This window comes from Phodopus roborovskii, unplaced genomic scaffold, assembly GCF_943737965.1.
Source record: "Phodopus roborovskii unplaced genomic scaffold, PHOROB, whole genome shotgun sequence".
Lineage (NCBI taxonomy): Eukaryota > Metazoa > Chordata > Mammalia > Rodentia > Cricetidae > Phodopus > Phodopus roborovskii.
Genome location: NW_026126482.1, coordinates 507,584 through 531,365, shown reverse-complemented (window position 1 = coordinate 531,365; position 23,782 = coordinate 507,584). Strand labels below are relative to the sequence as shown.

Genomic DNA, 23,782 nt, shown 5'->3' with positions numbered 1-23,782 from the left:
TGGATCATCTGGAGCATTGATGCTGGAGATTCCCTACATCAGAAACCCTAAGAGACACAAGATTCATCTGCCTACCTGGCTCAAGGCAATGTGGATCCCACATCCCTCATTTCCTAGCCTAACATCTCCATCATGCCTGCTACATAGGCTCTGGTCTGGGAATCATCTTACACCTCTGTAACATCTGCTTTTCTCAGAATCTTTATAAAATGGGATTAATATTTGGCATTTCTTAATGCACAAGGGAAGCAGAAGCAGGTGGATCTCTATAAGTTCGAGGCCAGCCTGGTCTACAAAGCTACACAGAGGAATCCTGTCTCAGAAAATTAAAATATCGAACATTCATCTTTCCAGGTTCCAGACATGTGTTTGATAAATAATAAGAAAAGAAGTTCATACTTTGTTTTTTTTTTTTTTGTATTTCAAGTAGATTTTATTTATTTATTTTGTATGTGTGTGTGATGCATGCAGAGGTCAGAGGACAACTAGTAGGAGCTGGCTCTCCCATCCCATGTTGATTTAGAACCCAGGTCATCAGGCTTGGTGGTGAGATGTTGCCTATACTCACTGAGCCTTCTCACTGACCCTCAGAAGGTTTCTGTTGTCCTTTCCTTCATGATTGTTTTAGTGAGATTTTTCTACATATCTTTAGAGATTCCTATTTTAAATGTTCTATTTATGCAACATCATATTAAATCACACTAATTTGGATATTAAAATGATTATTATCATGGTAACTACTCTATAAACAGACGGCCTCAAATGTCTTGTTTGGATTGACCTCCAGCGTGATTACGTAACTTGCTCAAACCCACACAGCTGCTAGGTACCACCTGCAGGGCCAGAGGAAGAGTTCTAGACCTTAGCCTACTGCAGATTGTACAGTTCCTTCATGAAACAATGTGATGATGGGTGGGTAGCAATCTTCCATGGAACAGATGGTGGAGGGATGAGTGGTGTAGAACTGCTCATGCCTTCAACAGTCTATTTAAGGTTGGGTGACTTTTCTGTTTTAACTTATTTTCCCTTTACTTTGCCCTTCCCAAATGTTGCATTTACATGTCAAATATGAATTATTCCTTCCCATGAAATCCAAGACTTGGTAAAATGTGTTGAGAAGGCATAGGATGCAACTCCCTAGTATAAAAATCTAAAATCTTCAGATGAAGCAGGTTTTGCATGGAACATTCCAGGAACCTAACTTCCTGTGACAGGCTGCTTTGTTCCCTGTCTCCAAGGAGGGGAGGAATGCCACAACTCCTTTCAGCTGTGACACATAATTCATGAAAATATAAACATAAATTTCTATATCTAGCACTGGAACAAAACGGACTCACACAGAACAAAATTCAAAGGAGTCAAAACATAAAGACTTGCTTTACCCAATTTATGACAAATGGCCTAGAAACTAGCAAACAATAGATGTCTAGTGGTGTCTATAATCATGGTGTTCCTGTTCAAATATGGGCTATAACCCAGTCACCCTAGAAGTCACTCACAGCAATCAACAATAAAAACAAAACACTGACCTCTTGGTCTCCACACTGGTACCTTCCACGAAACTGACAGAGAGCAGTGGGGTAACTAGCTGAAAGGCTTAACATTCCTGACAACCCCAAAGAAGTACTTGAGATGGAATGTGTCTATGTATCATTAAGACCCATTGAGGATTATTCCCCTCAGTTCTCCTCAGTATGGAAGTGATAGGCTTTGTGTTCTCCAGACGCCAATAAAAACACCATCTTCATTCATGACGTTTCTGAGTCAGAAAACAGCTATGGTTTTTATGTTTTCTTTCTTTCCCTTCCTTCCTTTCTTCCTTGCTTTTTTTGATCTAATGCTGTTGGCCTGTTACTAGCATTACTTATTGGCTAGCTCTTTCTTAAATATTAACCAATTTCTATTAATCTAAGTATATACACGTGGTCTTATCTTACTGGAGAGAGGGTTGGGACCTCTGTTCTCTTGGCCCTACATTTTGACTCTCCTCCTACCTCTCCCCGAAACCTCCTTCTCTCCTAGTCCCACCTATCTTGCTTTCCTATTGGCCAGCAGTGCTTTATTCATTAACCAATAAGGGAAACATATTTACAGAATGACATCTCCCATAATCTCCTCTTTTTGTCTAAAATAAAAAGAAGGGTTTTAACTTTAACATAGTAAAATATATTACAAAACAGTTATCTAATAAGAACCACAGTTAACAATGTTCAGTTCCTTAACATTTATCAAGATTTAAAGAAAATATTCTATCATCTATCCTATCTTTGTGAGTCTAAACTCTTATATGTAACTTATCTTTAATAGTAAATAAGGAAAACTATAGCCATAACTATCTATCTTAAACTCCATTAAAGACCACAGAAGGATAATATATAAACTCTAGAACTGACAGAGACATCTTGCTATCTGATCAATAACCTGAAGTTCTTCTGTAATGTTCCATCTTCAGCCCATAGGCCATAGTGTGTTTGGCAGACTCCTCAGCAAAGTAGGAAACTTTAATAGTTTCATAATTAATATAAGTCTTTGTGTGTTTATTTGGGTCTCAAGGGTGGTGGGACCCTGTCAGGCCAGAAAACTTTCCATCAACACACCCTATAACCTGAACTCTCAGTTCAGAGTCAGAGATGTTTCTGACTCCACTTCCACACATGTGTTGATATAACCCAAAGGTGATTATTTTTTTTTATCTTGAGAACTTATCTGTATGCATGTTATAACTGCTATCTGCCATGAACACAATTCCACTAGTGTGTGTGTGTGTGTGTGTGCTACTGGTCACCTTTAGTGTATTATTTTAATGTCCACAAAGTTATCGTAGAATTAGAAACCTGATCACACCATTCCATTGTTACAGTGCTGATAGAGTTTCATTATTCCAGTGGTATTGATGCTCACTGCTGTAGTTTGGGTGTGAAATGTACTCCCAAAGCATAATGACACCAGGAGGAGGTGGTAGATTTTTTTAAGAAAGAAAACCTAATGGAAGGAAGTTAGGTCACTCTATGAGGAGAGGCTTGAAAGAATACTGGGACCATTTCTCTTTGCTCCTGTGGTAAGCAGATCTCTTCTTACTGAGGTCAACGATTTCAAACTATTCCCATGATCCACTCTGTAATGCAGAGTCAAAGTTCCTATCCTTAACACATATTAGAGGGCTGAGTAGGATCATTGCCTAACTCACTTTTGGAATGTTTTCTTTTCACCTTTGACAAAAGTCTTCATTGGTATGTTGGAGCTGACTAGCGTCATGCTACAAGAACCTCCTGCTCTGTTTTGGGATTTTAGCAATTAGATGTTAAGCATAGTAGTTACAAGGGCAGTTAACATTATAGTACTCAAACCTTAGAGTTAAATGAATTTTACAAGTTAGTGATATGCTTCAGCTTTTAGAGAGTCATTTTAGCTGCATACTGTAGGGAACCATGAGGCTGACTTGGCCTAGCTGCCTTGAGAGGTAAGCACAATAGGATTTTCATGTTAGAGTCTGTTGTTCCTGGGGCACAATGTGCCTTCCAGTTCTCGAGAGGCCAATGCACTCCCTCAGACAGTGAAGCATTCAATCCTCTGTATGTTCCCTTAGTAATCAAAGAAGAATGGAAATTTGACAGGACAATTGGTCTTAGATGTTAATCTTTTATACCCTATGCTGTTATAAATACTAACGTGTGTGTGTGTGTGTGTGTGTGTGTGTGTGTGTTTCTACAAATGCTATTGATAAATATATCCTCTGGAATATCTTAAGCCAGATATGGCAGTTTTTCTAATATTTACTATTTGCAGCTATTAGATAAATTAGCTTTATATTTATGCTTGATTGCTAAGGTTTGAGTTCATAGAAATTAAGTAGGAATGACAGCTAAGCTACAATAAACATTTTTTCTATAATGTATTGGTTTGGGGAATGTTTTATGACAAAAGATCTGTTTTTAATGCAGTTTCAATTATATTAAAAAAAAACTAAAGGAAGGTTTTAGTGGCAACAATCATAGAAGTTGAACAGTTTCATTCATAGCAATTCTGAATCCTAATGGGTAGGTGTTTGATTTTTCTTCTTCCTTGATGGACATAATAAGATATTATTTAGTAGGCTCATTTAATGTAAAGTATCCATTAACATGCTCTTGCTCTTGACATGTCTAGAATACATACAGTGTGAAGATCTCTGATCCATAATCCAAAAGAGGTTCTACTCAAGAAAAAAGTATGCTTTGGGCATGTTATTGTATTTGTGAAAAGATATAATTTGACAAAACCCCTCTTCTACGAATACTTTCTCTACCAGTCTGCTACTAAAACAATGCTTTTGGGGGGGCTAGAGAAATAGTTCAGTTGACAAAATGCTAGCCTCACAAGCAAGAGGACTTGAGTTTGATGTCTAGAAGTCACATACAAAAGCTAGACAGAATAGCACAAGTCTGTTTTCCCATTAGTAGGGAGGCAGAGACCAGAGCATCCATGGGGCTCACTGGCCAGTCTGAATTACTTGGTGAGCTCCAAGATTAAGACTCTGTCTCAGAACGAATGAACAAACAAACAAACAAAATAAAAGTGGATGGTGCCCAAGGAACAACATGAAAGACTGTCCTTGGACTCCTATACACATGGGCACCTGTGCAAGTGCTTCTCATTTTAACTAGAGAAATAAAATCTAAAATTGAATTAATCATGTTTATTTCACTTACCTAAAAGCTGTGTAGTTGAAATTGATCTGATAACTCCTAATAATGAATAAAACTTCATGTAAAGAAAGACTGATTCTAGAATAAATCTCAAAATATTTAGGATTGGAGTCAGCACAAACAAGATTCCTACAGGCTGTTTCTAACAAATTGGGAGGAAGAACACTTGTTGGGTAAATCTTTTTTGTACACTGTGTGAAGATGTGTTTCTGTCTTATCTCACCTGCCTAAGGCATCTTCTGATTGGTTTAATAAAGAGCTGAACATCCAATAGATAGGCAGGAGAGAATAGGCAGGACTCCTGAGCAGAGACAGGAACTCTAGGGAAGAATCTGAGATGTGAGAGATTCACCAGCCAGACACGGAAAAAGTAGGACAAATGGTACAGAGAAGAGGTAACAGGTCATGTAGCAGAACCAAGATTAATATAAATGGGTTGATTTAAGTTTTAGGAGGCAGTTGAGAACAAAACTAAGCTAAGGTCAAGATTTCATAATTAATAAAAAGTCTCAGTGTCATTATTCGGGAGCTAGTGGTCCAAAGAAAGTCCAGTTACAGACGCAAGTAAGACAAGGATTCCCAAATCATCAAACACTTCCACATTATGAAGCACAGACAAATGAAAGCAGTTTGATGTACTGGGTAGCACACTGGTCTGTGCTTCCCCGAGTCCAGCCAGATTGCTACTTCTCTACTATTGTAGCCTAAACACTAAACTGAAATACCACATCAACTCTCAGAGATTCTCTATATGTAGCTAAATAAGCAAAGCCACCAAAGACAGGGCCCTAAAAGAAAGAAACTCAGAGCCAAGATGTCAGTTCTCTAAGAGAATGTTCAGGAATCACAGTGAGATCCATGGCTCTTTGGTCTGCTTCATGGGTGTCTACCACGACCAAACACAAAAGCTATGGGAGAGTATGTAGCGCCAGTGTTATTTTGTATAAAGGAGGCACACTTTTTCTTAGCCTCCTCTCAAATCTGAAGTGAAATTTAAGAATGTGTGAGCTAGATACAGCAGAAGCTGTGACTGTATGCAAAAGATATGAGTTCTTTTAGCATATATTATTAGTATTTGCAATTGGTTATATTAGTATTTATAATAATGTGCTTATGTATTTATTAGCAACTTGTCAGTTTACTAAATCACAGAGTATTTAATCTAGAAAATGCATGTCACTTATCAAGGATACCCATTCCTCTTGAGAGACATGATAAAAGCATCTCTTTGTTGTGGAGTTTTTACTGTCAACAATATACTGTGAGGATGAGCAGGACTTCAAGATGGAGGGTACAGTTTGATAAAGCCCTGTGAGTAATTCCTATAGCAAAATCATTGACAGTCAAAGACAAAACAGCACTAATAGTTGAGAAACTAAATCATAAATGATGTTTAGCACTCCCTAGACTAACATCATTTCTGATCCTTTTCAGAATTATTTTAATTAAGTAGTTCACAAATCAGCATTTTAAAAGTTCCCATTTCTCACCAACCTGATTGGGCTCTTTTTTTGATAAAGTTCAAGTACCTGGAAAGCTTAGTTTTGTCTGTGAATTTTCAGATTGATTTTGACTCTCTAGGGTAAAATCAGAACATGACAGCTGTAATGGGAAACAAGACAGGCATCCCTTTTTTTTCCTGGAGCCTTTACTGGCCACATGTAGCATCTGTAGGGATCTGCAAACCCAACTTCTTCCTCAGAACATTGTGGTGGGTCCAATAAATGCAATAGCAATTAACTACGTGAAAAGCCATATCTGTAGAATCAGTTCTATAACGGACGCTCTCAGAATTTCACAGAACTACCTCCCCATCTTCCTACCCACTGATTTCTATCCATTACTCATTGGATATTGTCACTAGAGACATTACTGTCTGCCTGATTTCTGACAGAGACTTCTGATTGTTTATGTGTGTGTCGAGATAATTTTCTGACGAAAGTTCCCTGGTGTTGTGGGATATTTTGATTGCACTGTGACACTCTTGGGACTGACAATAAAGTTGGCTTTGAATCAGAGTGTGGAACTAGCCACCATCTGATCAAAATTAGCCAGAGGTTTTAGAGGTCTGAGGACATATAGAGATAAACAGGCAGTATTAGGGAGGGGTTTAGAGATTCTTGGCCTTTTGGATCATGGAAGGAGATAGAGAGGAAATCACTGGTCACTTCTTACCCTGATATCTGACTCCCAAGTTTTTATTGATAAAGAATAATCAGATAAATGCTTCATATGGTGCCCAATGTGGGGCACAAGATCACAAGGCAGCTACCAGCCATCAGCTTTTCAGCTGCGTAGTAGCTGCCATGACTGGCTTTCCCTCCTTCCCTCAAGGACACATGAGTCAGGGGTTTTTCCATTGCAGCAACTCTATAGCAGCCTCCAGCTGCTGCCTATCTCTGACCCCAAATGGGTGGGTGACTGGGCCTACTGCAGGCTCACTCTGTCATTCTGATGTGGCTTGCCCTTGCTTCCTGCCATGTGGTTGTCTACAGCACATCCCCCTGTGTCTCCTTTTCAGGCAGCTGACTCCCTCTCTCTGTGGGCTTCCCTTAGACCCTCTTCTTGGGCCACTGCCACACAAGGTCAGCTGCCTGGACACACACTCAGGCTTTTACTGTTGCTACCACTGTGACACACTCCAGCTAAATGAGAGTAGCAGCAGCTGCCTTCATCTGCACAGCTGTGTGCCAAAGCAACAGCCATCCTTACACTTTACTGTCATCATCAATTTTGATGAGACACCTGGAAATTCTTAAAGGGGGAAATAGTTTTGGTTTTTTTTTTTTTAAGTTTTTATCCACATTAAGAATGTGAAACAATATTCCGATGAAGGGAGTTAGGACTCTGTATGATTCCACAATGGATGGTTTGAAAATGGAAATATTAAATGAGAGGATAATCAGCTTAGCTGAGACTGACATAATGTTGCTTATGATCATTATCACTTTGGTTTGTTACAATCCTTAGAAAGACCTACTAATGAAACTAAGGAAAATATTCACACACAAACAGAGGAGTTTAGAAATGAAACTATTGCACCATTAGATAGAAGAGGAGGGGCCCAGGTTTATTAGAAAACCAACCTTAATTTTTCCAGTTACCATTTAAGAGTGACTACCAGATGATATGCACCCCCAAGGCTATTCAGAAGAAAACGGGGATCCTGTAGAAATGCTAGATTTGAAGAGATTTAAGGAAGCAGTAGTTTCATACCGTATGCCTTCACTTTTTGTGAAGCAGATGTTAAATCCATGGGCAATTCAGAACAGAATTATTCCACAAGACTGGAAAGGTTTAGCTATAGCAATATTGAAAGCTGGTCCTCAGTTACAGTAAAAAACATGGTGGAGAGAGGAAGCTAGGGTCATAGAACAATGAAGTATAGCTAGATTTATTGCAATTTCTCAGTGAAGGCCACTATGATGATTTGCAAAGACACTTTAGATTTGATGATGATCAGACCTTGGCTCTCTGCTGTATACCAGCTTTGAATGCTTGGGATAGGGTTGAAGAGAACCAACTCATTTACTAAAATTGTACAAAGCCCAAAAGAAGCCTTTGCTGAATTTTTGCAATGATTCAGCTGTAAATAGAATGATATCAGATCTAGAAGTCAGACAAATATTAATTGAATCTTTGGCTTTTGAAATGCTAATTTGAATGTAAAAGGGTGATTAGGCCTTTAAAGGCAAGATCAGCACCCATAGATGAATTATTAATTGGAAATACAGCTGATAGTGGATCTCATACTTATAAAATCGATTTCTAAAAAATTTAAGAAAAATCAAAAGGTTAGATGTTTTGTTTGTGGTAAACCAGGTCATCTGAAAAGGGATTGTAGGCAAGGCATCCCTAGAAACAATGTGTCTTCTAGAGATAATCCAGACAGAAGTTCCCCCACCCCCCAGTCTTATGGAGTATGCAGATGGAGTGGCAAAGACCAGCATCAGACTAATGAATGCAGCCAGGGACAGGCAAGGTAACTCTCTGACACTTGGAAACACCTTAGGGGCCCTCTAATAGGTTCCAATATCAAATTTGTCTCAATCATTCCTTTTTCAGCATTGGGGAAACTCCTCCACAGAGAAATTAAATGATTTAATGCCTGTTGTTAAAAATCATACTGCTCTTGTTGTCAAAACAGCTTCAATAGGTAAAACAAAATTTTCAAGAGAGACCATAGAACAAGTATTTTGGCAAACTTCTATAAATGATCAAAAACAAAGATAAAAATACAAATAAATGGCATTGTGATCAATTAATTTCTTACTCCCAAATCTGACTCCTGAGGTTTTATTGATTAAGAATAATCAGACAAATGCTTCTGACAGAAGCAAACTCTTGAGGTGTGGATGTGGTAATATTTTTAGAATTCTCTGTTGAACATAGAAATACCTGTGTAGGGAGTTTGGTTTTTCCGCCTGCCACCAGTCTTGTCCCGCCGCCACGCCAGCCCCAATTAACACACAGAGACTCTGTATTTGATATAATTCTGTTGGCCAGGTGCTAGTTTCTTATCGGCTAGCTCTTATTAACCCATTTTTGTGTATTTCCACGTGGTCTTACCATCGAGAGGCGGCTGGCAGTTCTATTCTCTCCAGATTCTCCATCTTGACTCTTCTTTCCTACTTCCTATTTCCTCCTTGTCTCCTAGTCCTTCCTATTGTCCTTTCCTATTGGCCAACAGTGCTTTATTCATTAACCAGTATGAGAAACATATACAGAATGACATCTCCCATCATATCTGGAAATTGTGGATTGAAGCTTCCAAAGCATAGTTTTAGTACCTTCTCCATTTGATGTTTTTCTTTAAAAAATCAGTTCAAATTCTTTGTTTTTCCCTTTATGAAACAAACAAGTATCAAATGTCCAAGCAAAACCTGCGGTGCTGCTGCTTTAGAAAACCCATTCCCTGCCCTGAGAAAACTCAGCCCTTTGGGGCTGAGTACTCATCAGGAGTACCACAGGCAAATGCACAATCTCCCCATGCCCTAAGTAAGGCTCCATGTTATTCATAAAAGAAGGGAAAGTAGGCATTTAGTAAGCCCCTCCAGTAATGCATTTGTGAGCAGAGAACCGACTGTCTTTTCAAACGAGTTCTTTTTGTTCCTAGTAAAACACTTTTGATCATTTTCAAGAAGTCACAGCTTTTATCTTTATTCAAAACCATCTCCCCCGAGGAGAGATGCCATTTAGTGATATTCACAGTGCTGATGGTTTCTGAGCGAAATGTTTGTGTGCTTCTGATGCAGGAGAAAATTGAAGTCGTAAAAACGGATGCTGATAAACTTGATTAGGAAATAGTAAGCTATATAATGAAAAATTTAGCTAAAGGAGTACTGCCTCCATATGATTGGAAGATAAATGATATACTAACTACACTTCTTAGAAACTGTAGGAAAGAAGTTTGTACTATAAAGGATTACCGAGAAGTTTCTGTTAATGTTTATTCATCAAGATTGACCTCCACTTAGTCTCCAATCCCACAACAAAAGGAGACAACTCTGATTTATAACAGGCCATTATGTCTTGTATCATCCTCTCCCTGCCAATTAAAGAACATGCTTCTAAGAGGCAACTCAGGAGGGCAGTACAGGATTACAACCATCATTATACCCTGGTCTGCCATTAAGTCCACTGTAGGAGAAGCATAATTTTGTCAGGTGGGCAAGATGAACCCAGGAAACAGCCATTAGAAAAGAAGAATACTTAAATAATTCTGGCAGTGTCTTTGCTATGTAAATCTACCATCTTCCCAAGTGGTCAGACTTGAAATCTCCTGTCTGTTTAAATTGTTCAAAGCATAACCTGGGGCTGGGACCTAAAAGATATTTAAGGTTCACAGTGTGTATAAAATACATAAGCCTAAGATATATATATATATATATATATAAAATCTAATAAATTACATATTATTATATATATGTAATTATATATAATAATATATATATAATCTAATAAAATATTCTATTTGGTGCTGGTTCCTTTTGGGGCATTAGCTGGAGTTAGACATGAGCTACATTAATGATTTCTTTCCTTTATTAATCTTTAAGTGGATGGAATGACTCCTCACTAGGAAAGCTTCTTTTCTTCTTCAAGAACAAAATTTTGGGGAAGCTGCTTTTACTTTTATATGATCTAAGGCTGTGACTTGCAGCTAACATCTATATATCCAAAAAGAATGTTTAGTATTGTTTTCATTACAACAGCAAAAGAAAAGACTTTAGTTAGCTTATTTTTAAACATTTGTTCTCTGACAAATCTTTAAATATATACATTCATATAGTTTTGGTCTAGCAATCAGTAAAGATTTTCTTTCATGGTGTGTATAATAATTTAAAATGAAAACTTCACAAGTTGATAAATATCAGATCATAAAAAGGTAAAGGGATCTTAACAGTTAACATACAGTCCAGTACAGAATACACTTACCTTCAAATATTTGTGCAAATTAAGGGGAAAATCACCTTATAATTTGTTTAATATAATTTTCCTTAAAATAATTTTATTTTATTTCAAAACTGAATTTATTTTACACAACTTCCTTTAAAATAGTTTCTCTATTATATTTCAAAAATGAATTTATTTTCTAATAAAAAGTCACCTTGGAAAACTGTTGATACATGCCATGTTGATGCTATTTGAGGCCTTCATTTTGCTGTCTTGCCAAATGCATGGAACAGTAGACATGGAGTTTCCTCTTCTAAAACCCTGTGGAATTCAAGCTTCTAAAATTTTCAATGGAATATAGATGTGTCTGTAAATGTTATAGTGACTACATGGTACATATATCAGCTAATAAAATGTAACTATATTTTTGTAGACTATGTCTCCATTCTAACAGGACTATTGAGGAAAAACCCCACAGAAACATGTATTACTCATGAAGTTGTGTTTTCACATATTATATCTCATATATGTATGTGTATTATTGAACATATATGCAATAATACAGTATAAATAGAAAACCATCCCCCATATAAACATCAGCAGAGGTGAGAATGCTAGGAACAGACTTAAAACAAAGGTGACATATTCACCCTTTTAAAAATTACACAAATGAGATAGAAATTCAGTTATGTAGAGGTGACAGTGAATGGAATATTTCCAACTTCTCTAGATGTGGATTGGCTGTATAACCTAATTAGTACTTTGCAGGTAATTGGTATCTGAATTCTGGTGAATGTAGCGTCATTGTTTTTACTATAACTGGTATAAAGCAAATGATAGTTTATATAATTACCAGATAACGCTGCCTTATTATTAGTTCTTGAAACTGTCTCCATGAACTTAATTCCATCTTCTTCTCTTAGTGTATTAGAATCCCCAGTGAGACATGCTTCAGTTAAGAGCACATATTCAATTTGCAGTAATCTATGAGAATTTGGTCCTGTGATCATAAACTTGTGAATAGAGTAGTAAGTTTAATGGAGACCATGCAAATGCTGTTTTTCCTTGGAGTTAGCACTGTTCATTTTACACTGCAAAAACAAATGGACAGAGAGGATAATATACAGTATTTATGAACAAAGCAATTCCAACTCTGGAAAAAGAATCAGGGCTCTTCAGCTGGAGCTAATTCATCTAATGAATTGAGAAGATATTCTCTATTTATACAATATAGTCACAGAAATTCAGAGCATATCAGTAACAACTTTTAGAAAATAGAAATAAAGAATAATAAAGAAAAGCTGATAGATTCTTTCAATATTTTGGAGTAAGTCCAAGGTTATGTTTGACTTGAGTGTTATTGAATGAGAAACAATGTTTATGGCTATAAACTTAATACATAACCATAACTTATAAAAACCTATAATTATAAATTACAAATAAGACAACAGCTTCTCTTAGTGGATATTCACTATGCATTTTGTTACCCATTAATTTTCTTTCCCATTACAAAACCCAATATTGAAATTTCATAACATCCAATACCAATTTCAACTTTGAAATTTATCAAAATGACTAAAAATGTTACCTAGAAAAAAGCAATGCACCAAAAATATTTCCAGGGCTTTCTTTGTATTGGCCAGCAGACAGGAACGTTGCTGTTAATTTTTTTTTCTTGAATGCCCTTGATCCTGCATTCCAGGACCAAAGAGATGCAGGCTAAATAGATCTATTTTATATATGTTTTCAGAAGAACAACAAAGGGATCCTAGATAAGCTTTCAAGTAACAATAACAAAATAAAAACCAACCAAAGAACTGTTTTACTTTCAATGAATGGAAGCTCTGTCTCATTTTCTAAGCAGGACCATAGCTTAATGGCTACATAGTTTCTCAGCTAAAATTTGTAACTATTACACAAATTGAATCCCCTTTCAGAAAAGAGCCTTCCTTCCACCTGGGGGAACCACTCCACTAAGATTAATGACCCTATATTCTTTCTAGTAAATTTCTGGGAGGGAGAGTTTTGCTGAGGAAGAAGGCTGTCTCTTGGAGATTTTGAGACTATTAGTTCTCTGGAAGCTGGCGGTGGGCACACACTGGGATGGGAGGAATGGAACTGCCAAAAGGCAGGTCTGCCACAGTGTCTAACCAGACACTGCTTCTGTTTCAACTCAGACTGCACTTCTGAGAGCAATCCTAGCACTCTTCAGTTTTTGAGACTGTCGACTCATTTTTTTGTTGTAACTTTCTCTGTTGATGAACATGCATGATTATGGCAGACACACACAGCAAAATAAATATCACAACTGCTGTTATTCCTGGAGAGAGAAAAGAGAAACACAAATCAGAATACTGAGCCCCGACTGGAGGCTTTGCTGATAACACTGATCAGAGAGTTAGGTTAAAGCATCAAAGTCAACACTGTGTCACATATTGGATCTTCCAAACTCAGGGATTTTAAGTCCATGTAATTTTATAACAATTTGATGTCATTATCAGTTATTATCCCAGTTATTTGGGATAGACCTACTGGAATTCTTCCCTAAGTATGATCAAATTTGAGCAAATGCTTTTGAATTTAAAAGCAGAAACATGCACAAGTTTCTAAGACCATGAATACCCTTCTGTAAACTGGAGGGAAGTTTTAAATTATTTAAAATGTATCTAATACTTAACACTAAAGTAGAGTAAATATTACTGTTAGTCTAATTAAATAGGTATATTTTGCTGATTGTGTGTGTATGTGATGCAATTATGCAGGTACATATAGAGTTCAAAAGACAACCAAACATAAATGTAAGCTTTCATTTTCTACCTTTTTTTGAGACACAGTTTCTCATTGTTCACTGTTGTGCATGTCAGGCTAGCTAGCCCATGACCTTCTGGAGTCTTCTTATTTCCACCCTTGAGCTTCTTTTAGGAGTATAAAGACATGCTATAGATACATGCTGCTGTGTCCGATTTTTAGGTAGGTTCTGGAAATGGGAACTCAGATCCTTATGCTTACATGGCAAATGTTTTATCTCCTGAGACGTTTGACCAGTCCATGAAGTTGTTTTAAATACCTTCTACGATGCTATACTTTTGAAATAGTAGTATAGAAATGCACAATCAACCTTTATTACCAAAGATTATTACACGGGATTTATTAAGTTTATGTGGATATTTGAGAGTCAGGCATAAAAGTTCCAAAACCATGAAACCCCAGAGATAGCAGTGACTCAGCCCTGGGCACACATTGAACCAGCCATAAGTCAGGGTAACTGAGTGGGAGCCCTTGGGACTACTAGCATTAGTCTTAGATTAAAATCCACAGGCATTGTATGTGCTAAAGCACAAGCCATGATGCAGATGGCTTAACTGCATCATGGCAGATGGCTGCCAGTACATTTGTTTTCTTATTAAGACCTTTTCTACTTTGTAACTGTTCTTTCAGGATCCCCAATATTACACTTAGTCTCTAGAGAAGGTAATTCATAAACAGTAACTCAGAAAAACCAACACACTCAAACATAGCTTTTTGATCTCACCATTGAATGTTGATCCATTTTCTATTGAACTATTTAACTCATTGTCAAAGTGATAATAATGCAAAGACCAGATTGGCTTAGGTTTTTACCTCCAATGACCCCAGGGTCACTCCTGTCTGTGTTAGAAAGGGGCTGTCTATCTTCTGTGGGTCCAGAAGGACCTGCAAAAAAAAGGGGGGGGGGAGGAGAAAGAAGCAGAGTGCTTGTAAACACTGCCAGGAGGAGCAGGTTGCTGTGTGTGTGTGTGTGTGTGTGTGTGTGTGTGTGTGTGTGTGTGCAGGGATGGGATGAGGCAGGGAGAGGGGAGAACCACACACACCTGCACCCATAGAGGGCCCTGGAGCCAGTTCCTGCACTGCTGAGCCAGGACTGTCTCCACATTGTGCCACAGCAGCCACTCGGCCTTGAATGGTGACACTGGCTTGACCCTGGTGCAGCGCAGCCTTCAGTGGAACTTCCCGGCCAAATCGCACAGAAGAGAGGCAGCCGGTGAAGCCCTGAGCTGCTGCCTGCCGTGTGTCAGGGTCAGTGTCCAGGGGTTCTGTGGACAGGAGAGAGTGACACAGTCAGGACCAGATGCAGGTCTGGATCACCCTCCTTGTCACAAACTCCTGGAAAGTACAGTCTTTTGTTGAGTGGCCATGCTTACCAGTAGCAGCTTTTTAACTATGGTGGCTTCCAGAGGCAAAGTTGGCTTTGTGCAAACTTCTATAGCCATTTTGGAGATCAGTATGGCGATTCCTCAGAAAAATGGGAATCAGTCTACCACAGGACCTGTCAATCCCATTCTTAGGCATATACCCAAATGATCCACATCCATGCAACAAAGACATGCGCTCAACCATGTTCATAGCAGCATTATTTGTAATAGCAAGAACCTGGAAGCAACCCAAATGCCCCTCAGCTGAAGAATGGGTAAAGAAGATGTGCCACATCTACACAATGGAATACTACTCTGCAGAAAAAAAATGGAATCTTGTAATTTGCAGGCAAGTGGATGGAACCTGAAGAAACCATCCTGAGTGAGGTAACCCAGCCACAACAAGAGGAACATGGTATGTACTCACTCATATATGGATTTTAGACATCGAGCAAATGATCACCAGCCTATAATTCACACCACCAGAGAAACTAGGATACAAGGAGGAACCTAAGAGATTCATTTATATAAAGTCCCTCACAGAAGGGGAAAGGAGCAGGATCTCCTGAGCATATTGGGGGTGGGGGGGCAGTGAGTGGAGGGGGAGTTAGGAGAAAGAGAAGAGGAGGAGAAAACATAACATGTGGGACCAGGAAGATTGAGTCTGGGGAGGGAGGCGCAAATAGACGAGAACAAAAAACAAAACAAAACACACCAAACAAACAAAAAAGCAACAACAATGACAAAAAACAAAAGAGATACCATAATAGAGGGAGACATTATAAGTTTGAAGAGAAAACTGACTCCAGAGACCTATAAGGATGACACCAACTAACAATCTGAGCAACAGTAGAAAGGCTACCTTATATGCCCTTCCCTGATAACGAGATTGATAACTAACTTATATGCCATCATAGAGCCTGTGATTCTTATTTGATAACTGATGTGTGATATATTTTGCTATGTTAAGGTTAAAACCCTTCGTTTTATTTTAGACAGAAAAGAGGATATGATGGGAGATGTCATTCTGTAAATATGTCTCTCATACTGGTTAATGAATAAAGCATTGTTGGCCAATAGGAAAGCAAGATAGGCGGGACTAGGAGACAAGGAGTATTTGAGGAAATAGTAAGGAGGAGTCAACATGGAGAGATTGGAGAGAGCAGAACCGCCAGCCCCCTCTCTCCCGTAAGATAAGACCACGTGGAAGTACTTAGATTAATAAAAATGGGTTAATATTTAAGGCAGAGCTAGCCCATAAGAAACTAGTAACAGGCCAACAGAATCATATATAATACAATGTCTCTGTGTTATTTGGGGCTGGTGCCATGGTGGGTACAGATTGGCTGGAAAACCTTACTTGTAACAGGTTGGTCTTGAACTCACAGAGATCCATCTGCCTCTGTTTCCCAAATGTGAGTTTTAAAGGCACATACCACCATGACCAGATAATTAACTGCCATTTTGAATGATATATATTGATTATTACATTTGTAATTTTAAATGAATTGTGTCTTAAAAACCTTTTGTTAATTCTTGGTAGATTTCACATTATGTAGCCTGATCCCACTCATCTCCTTTTCCTGTTGCATCTGCCCTTTACCCTTGTAACCTCATCCCATCACCCCCCAATTTAAAAGAACTACCAAAAACGAAACCAAATCAAACCCAAACACACACACACACACACACACACACACACACACACACACACACACACACACTTAAAAAAAATAGGTTCGGTGTGGAAGCTGTAGTGTGGTCCAGTGACTCATATAGCATATTCCATCATCTTCACTTGTCAGTGTACACTGCTATGAGTCATTGGTCTGGCTCAAGGCTTATGGCTCTGCTGAACTATCGATAATGGGCCCTCACTGGGACTCCTCTGGGATATGTTATTGCTATCCTGTGTCATGGAGATCCTGCAGTTTTTGGATTTGTAGGTCTGGCATCTTCACATACTCCTGTAGTTCATAGATGAGGTGGATGTTGCCACAGCTCTGAGCCATGCCTTTTTGCTTGGGTGGGCAGAAATTATGCCTTTTTAAAGACTGAAAAGTGTGTGTGTGTGTGTGTGTGTGTTTGTGCACTTGCAAGTGCCTACTGAAGCCAGAAGAGGGCATCACATGCACTGGATCTGGAGTTACAGGTGTTTGCGAGCACCAGAAACAGGTGCAGGTAACTGAACTCAGGTCCTCTGAAAAAGCAGTGCATCCTGTCAACTGCTGAGCCATTTCTCCAGCCTCTAAATGTAAATTTAATCACCAGATAATGTCCTTCGTGGCTAACCCACTTTCTCTCTTCTTAGCTATGTGGCATTTCTTGAATGCATTAACTTCTGCTTGTTATTTCTGGGTGTGCCACTTCTTTTCAACATTGCAAGAGCATTTGACTATTTTAAAACTCAGTTATAGCAATTTAATTCATCCATATTTAGTGTGGTTACATCTGTTGCTGATGTGATACCAGATGACTTTACACAGATTTCAGTGAAAAATAATACAATTTTAGCAGAGTATTTCTTATAAATCTGAGTGTTAACATTAAACAACAATTTAATTTGAAGATAATGAAGCAGGAGTGATCTTTCTCATATCCTCAATATGGCAAATTTTAAGTAGGCAAATCAAAAGGAGGAGAAGTACTTTGCCTACCCTGAATATACCAGGCAATCAATCACAGGATGACTGAGGAAGGAGACCAGGCTTTTAACCAGCACTGTGAGCAATCATTTCTCAGTACAACACATATTTCATAAAACAACTCTTACTGTAGAGACATTAACACGGCTTCTATTTCCCAATTACTATGGAAAGTTACAATGCTCAAACCTTTCATTTACCATCTTTTTAGTTGATGATCTCTAAAACAAAAAAAGTACTCCTTCCCGGCCTCTCTACTCTTCTCTCTCTCTACTTGTGGTCTTAGAATTTAAAGATCTCAAACTACAAATGATCCTCACTGACTCCCAGTTAGTGACTTACTTTGGAAAAGTCTCAGTTTTCTATTAAGGAAATGGCTAAAAATAATTTAGTCTAGTTGACTTATTTTAAGATGAGTTAAAGAAGAGTTAGCTCATATATTTAACAATTCATCTGCCTTTAAAAATGTAAAATCTCATATCTCACTGAATTTTAAAGACTCCTTATGTGGATTTACTCTGTAACATGGGAAGGGCAGACTGTCTGAGTGTCTCTCCAAGTTTTTATCAGATAAACCAAGAAACACAAGACTGGACAGCACTTCACTCAGGTTATTTCTTCAGTTTGTGTTTGAAAAGTGGCAAGATCTTCTCTCCTTTTAGGATGAAGAACAAGCTTCCTTGCTCTTTCTATAGAAAAAAAATCCATGGATTCCCCACTCTCCATGTTATTCAGCAGCAATGCAAACCCAGCCATGCACAGCATTCCAGCATTCATTTATCTGCAATTCTGTCATTTCCCCAAAGGGCTTAGAGAAAACGGTGCAGATGATTGGTGCTCTTGAGGCTCATGTGACATGAATAGTAGAGGCCTCCTCTCTGGCTCAGCAAGGATATGAAAATTGCCAGAATTCATAAATCAAATCAATTGCAGGCTGACGTAGCTTGTAAAAGTTAAAAGTCAAACACTTTTCTAAATGAAGAGAGTGCTTTATAGAGAAAGGTGACATAAAATGCATACATTGAGTAACTTAAATTGTTAAAGCTATAATCTTAAATGACATTCCTTACGGAATTCAAAAGATTGTTTCCATAATTTTTTTTTTTGTTGTTGTTGTTGCTGTTTTTGAGACAGGGTCTGTGACTCCGACTGGCCTGGAACTTGCTATATATACCAGGATGGTGTTGAATTCATGAAGATCTGCTTGTTTTCTGCTCACCAAATGCTGGGATTAAGATGTACACCATCACACCCAGATCCAAAAACATTTAATGACCAACATTGTTTGGCATTCTCACATGCCTGTAGTTATATATTTAAAAGCTACTGCATTATTTTTCTGGCAAAAGACAAAAAGATACATCTTTAGATTCTGTGCTTTCTATTTTGTTTTGGTTTATGTGTTTTTAAAGATTGTGGTTTAGGGGCTGGAGAAATGGCTTTAGCAGTTAAGAGGCCTGGCTGCTCTGTAGAGGACTCAGGATCCATTCCCAGCACACACAGTGGCTTGCAACTATCTACAACTCCTCTTTGGTATCCCAGGGGCACCAGAGACACATGGTTCTCAGACATACATTCAGGCACAACAGCCATACACACAAAATTAATTAAGGCAAAAAAGGACAGTGGTTTTAAAAAGAAGGAAACAACAATGGTAATATCAATAATAACAAAATAGAGACAGTAATCTTTCATTGATTTTTGAGTGTTCATGTTCTTCACTTTTTTTTGAGACCTGGTCTTTACTTGTATCCCAAGATTGTCTTGAACTCATTAATATAGCCAAGGTTGGTTTTAAGCTCAGAATCCTCCTACTTCATCCTCCTGTGTCAGAATTACAGATATGTGCCACTACATCCTACTAAATGCTCACGTTATTTAATATCCTATCTCATGAAATTCAAAGTTATGTAAAGAATGTAAAATTTACATTTAAGTGGTTTTAAAATGAACTGATCTTGAGATGATCAACCTGAATGGTCTTTATAGAGAAAACATGTTAATTACAATTAATTCTGACCTATTTTCTAAAGCATGACAAAAATGATATTGAGTATGAGAAATATTTTGTTATAATTGCTCACTTATCAACTCATGCTCCCTATTAATTCTTAAGTTTAGTGAGAACGAGTAAAGAGTCCTTCCTATTGCTAGGTTTCTTGGTGTCTAACAAAGTGTGTGTGATTATTGTTCACCAAATGTTTTCCAACAAATGAATAAGACAAGAATTCCAGAGCCTGTGAGAATCAGTGCTGATCATTCACCCTTGAGCACTCTGGGTAAATTTCTTTGGAATATTATTAGTGCTCTATTCAACTTGTTGGTCTATCTCACTGTAAATTAAAGGAGCAAAAATTCTTTGAACTATAAGTTTTAGTATAAAAATAATCTTTTAATTATTAAGTGATTTGGAAGTAGCAAAAGGCTTAGAGCAGAACTCATCCTAAAATAGATGTCGAATATATAAAGTGCTTTATTGCGCTTTTGATTACTATTTCTATTTTAAAGTATAGACAAAGTAGAACAGCTGAATATAATTTAAGGGGAGTCATTTACAACAAGTTATATAGTTCCTTGCTAAATTTGAGTTTAAATGTTTTGTTTGTTTCTGTTGTGGGACTCATTAACCAAGTAGGATGGCCTGAAACTTGTAATACTCCTGCCTCTGACTTTCAAATTCTGAGATTATATGCATGTACTAGCACACCTGGATTTTGAACCTAAATTTTTACTTTTATTATTTGTGTATGTGTGAATGCACTTGCTCCTGTTTGTGTTAAGCTGTTTATTGCTTTGATAAAACACCGTGACCAAAAGCAACTTAAGGAGGCAAGGATTTATTTCATTTTATGCATCCACATCACAACCCATTATAGAGGTTGGGGCAGGAACTGAAGGCAAGAACTGGAGGGGTACAGTATACTGGCTTGCTCCTCAAGTCTTGCTCAGTCTGTTTCCTTCTATTGCTTCCAGTTGGTGGGCCCTTCTTTATCAATTAAGAATCCAGAAAATGCTCACAGACTTTCCCATAGGCAATCTGATGGAAGCATCTTTTCTACTGAGGTTCCTCTTCTCAGGTAACTTCAGTTTGTGTCAAGATGACATAAAACTAACCAGGACATTATGGAAGCCAGAAGAAGATGATGGATCTCCTAGAGCTATGGGCAATTGTGAACAGCTGGACATGGATGCTGTTATAATGCTGGGTTTATAGATATGTGCCACCATGTTCAGTTAAAAATCGGTTTTTTAAAAAATAGATTCTTTTCTTTGGCTACCAAGATAACAAATTTAAAGCTAAGCTGGGGCTTAAAATGTTACCCTGTCAGTACTATAACCAATTACTATGTCTTCCTCCCATAAAATAGACAGTTATGAATGTGGTTTAAAAATCATCAAAGATAAGACATCTGAACAAGCAGATTTGGGTGAAGCCCATTCTGTATTTACTTGCTGGGAAAACTGAGCATTTTTTCCTTATCTTCAGCTCACAGGTACTTTTATTACTTGATGGAAGTCCCTGGGGTTGATGCTGAAACTGTCTGCTCTGGTGTTTTCACTTCTCAGGAAGTGTCAGAGGAAGAGCAGCCTCGTTATGCATAACTGTGACTGCTAAGTGGGGATCTTTCAAGGGATGACTCTGATCATCTGCCAGACAGCAGTTTCTCATGATTGTACATGCACTCATCATGAGTACACACTGTACCTTGATTGCCACTCACTGTGAAGTAATTATTAAAATAAGACAAAGAGTTTCTTGAAGCATAATGAATGCTTCCAGAGCCTGTGACATGACACTTATGATTTTTTTCCCCAGGGAAAGTGCCTTCCACTTACCTAAAACCCTTCCCAGTATAAGTGATTTGACAGCATTGAATTCAGTCCCTGAGGACAAGATGACTTGTCTCTTTGCACTCTGGTTAACCTATAAGATATGGCCACAGGGTGGAGGGGGGGAGAGAGAGAGAGGAAAACAGAGAGAGAGAGAGAGAGAGAGAGAGAGAGAGAGAGAGAGAGAGAGAGAGAGAGATTAACTTTGAAGCGGGGAAACTTTAAAAATGCCCTTTAAAGAGGATATTGAGTGGGAGGCTATCTTGTAGGACTTGCACCCTCCCAGTCTCTGACCCATTCCCTACTCTTCTTTTCTTCATAATGGGTTTGTAATTGGCAGAATCACAAAAGGAGAATTGGTTGATTTATTTTTGACTTATTTTATTTTTATTTAGGTGTGTGTGTGCAAGTAAATTCAGTGCCTGTGGGGGCCAGAAGAGGATTCAGATCCCCCAGAGTTAAAGTTATAGGTAGTTATGAACTTTCTGGCAATAGTACTGAGAATGGAAGTTGGGTCCTTTCCAAGAGCAGGGTGTGCCCTTAAGTGATAAGCCACATTTCAGCCACAAATCAGTTGCTTTAAACTTCAGAACTCATTCTCTGGAGGAGACATGGCATATACTGTTAAAAACCAGAGTTTTATGAATAAACTTAGAATATATTTCCCTTCACATGGCAGAGAAAATTAGCTTACTTCCATTCCTCATTTATTCCAGTTTTTAAAAGTTTCTGGTGTTTAAATTGCCTCAGTATAAGTTCTCTTACACAAGGACGTGTTATCATTGGAACAGTAATGAACAAATTCTACCTGTATTTACCATGACAAACTATACATTTCCTTACTGGATAAAGTGAAACAACTAAGGGCAGTTTGACATTTCAAGGGGCTAAAGTGTAATCACTTTGGAAGAGTTATTGGCAAACAAACAATAAAGTAAACATCCTTTCTTAGCCTCCCACATTTTGGCTACCTTTGGGTTTCCAAGCTTTGCTTATGGATAAGGTTGAGTGGATTGCTTTTTATTGATGTTTGTTACTGATTTCTTGACTTTTAATTATTCATTCTTATAGCCTCCTTGTGGTTATGCTTCTTTGTGACTGTTACCTCTACAGAGACAACTGCTTCTTCTCTGTGAATTACCAGCTGGTGAAAGTGTCCATCTGCCAAATTTCTAAGGTCAAAGTCGAAAGTATCTGCATTCTGATGTCTGTCCAGCTTGTACCTCACCTGCAAACTTCCTAAAGAGGAAAATAATCACATTTTGAATTATAATGGCAGTTTTGAGAGTCCTTGGTGCAAATTCTAGAGCACTGTCAGGATTATTCACTAAATGCATTTGGATGTATTTAGCATTGACTTGAAAGCACCTAAGAATCCATGTTCTTGATGTAGTGATTACTTCAGGGATGCTACGGCCAAACTGTGAGTTCAGGTATGCTATTTAAAGTGAAAGCCAGATGCCCTGATATAAGCAATTTCCCCAGATTCCTTAAACAAAGGGTTAAATCACATATATGAAAATTCAGAACTCAAATCTAAATCATGACTATGACATTTGTGGAAATTACAGAAGTCTGTGATATACTGTGTTTACGTTTAACTGCAGCAATTGTTATAATTACTTTAATAAAATTTATTTCATTTAAAATGCCTCTAACAACCATATTTTTCTAAAATTCTTTTAAATGATTAAAATACAGAGAAAGGATTTTGTTAGAAGACACAATGGGGGCTGGAAAGATGGCTCATCTGTCAAGAGCACTGACTGCTCTTGTACTGCTCTTGCAGAGGATCCAGGTTCAATTCCCAGCACCTACATGGCTGCTCACAGCTGTCTGTAACTACAGTTCCACGGGACCCAGCACCCTTACACAGGCAAAATAAATACCAATGAAAATAATAATAATAATAATAATAATAATAATAATAAAGACACATATGTATATCTTACATAGGCTCACCCTGTCTATATCCTACAACTTCATAAAGCTTTGGTTTATATAGAAATTAAATATTTTAGATGTAACAGACTTACACCCTGGGCTATCATCCAGC

General features: G+C 37.9%; 1 protein-coding gene across 1 annotated transcript in view; it reads right to left on the bottom strand.

The window, feature by feature from the left end:
- Window positions 1-13,251: 13,251 nt before the first annotated feature.
- Window positions 13,252-23,782, bottom strand: part of LOC127229121 (contactin-associated protein-like 3) — a 115,146-nt gene continuing 104,615 nt past the window's right edge. The window contains exons 19-23 of the mRNA XM_051194120.1: window positions 22,832-22,965; window positions 21,733-21,820; window positions 14,930-15,151; window positions 14,700-14,771; window positions 13,252-13,398 (exon numbers count right to left, since the gene is read on the bottom strand). Of these exons, the coding sequence (XP_051050077.1) occupies window positions 13,277-13,398; window positions 14,700-14,771; window positions 14,930-15,151; window positions 21,733-21,820; window positions 22,832-22,965 (638 nt within the window). The 3' untranslated portion in view covers window positions 13,252-13,276. The remainder of the gene's footprint in view (window positions 13,399-14,699; window positions 14,772-14,929; window positions 15,152-21,732; window positions 21,821-22,831; window positions 22,966-23,782) is intronic.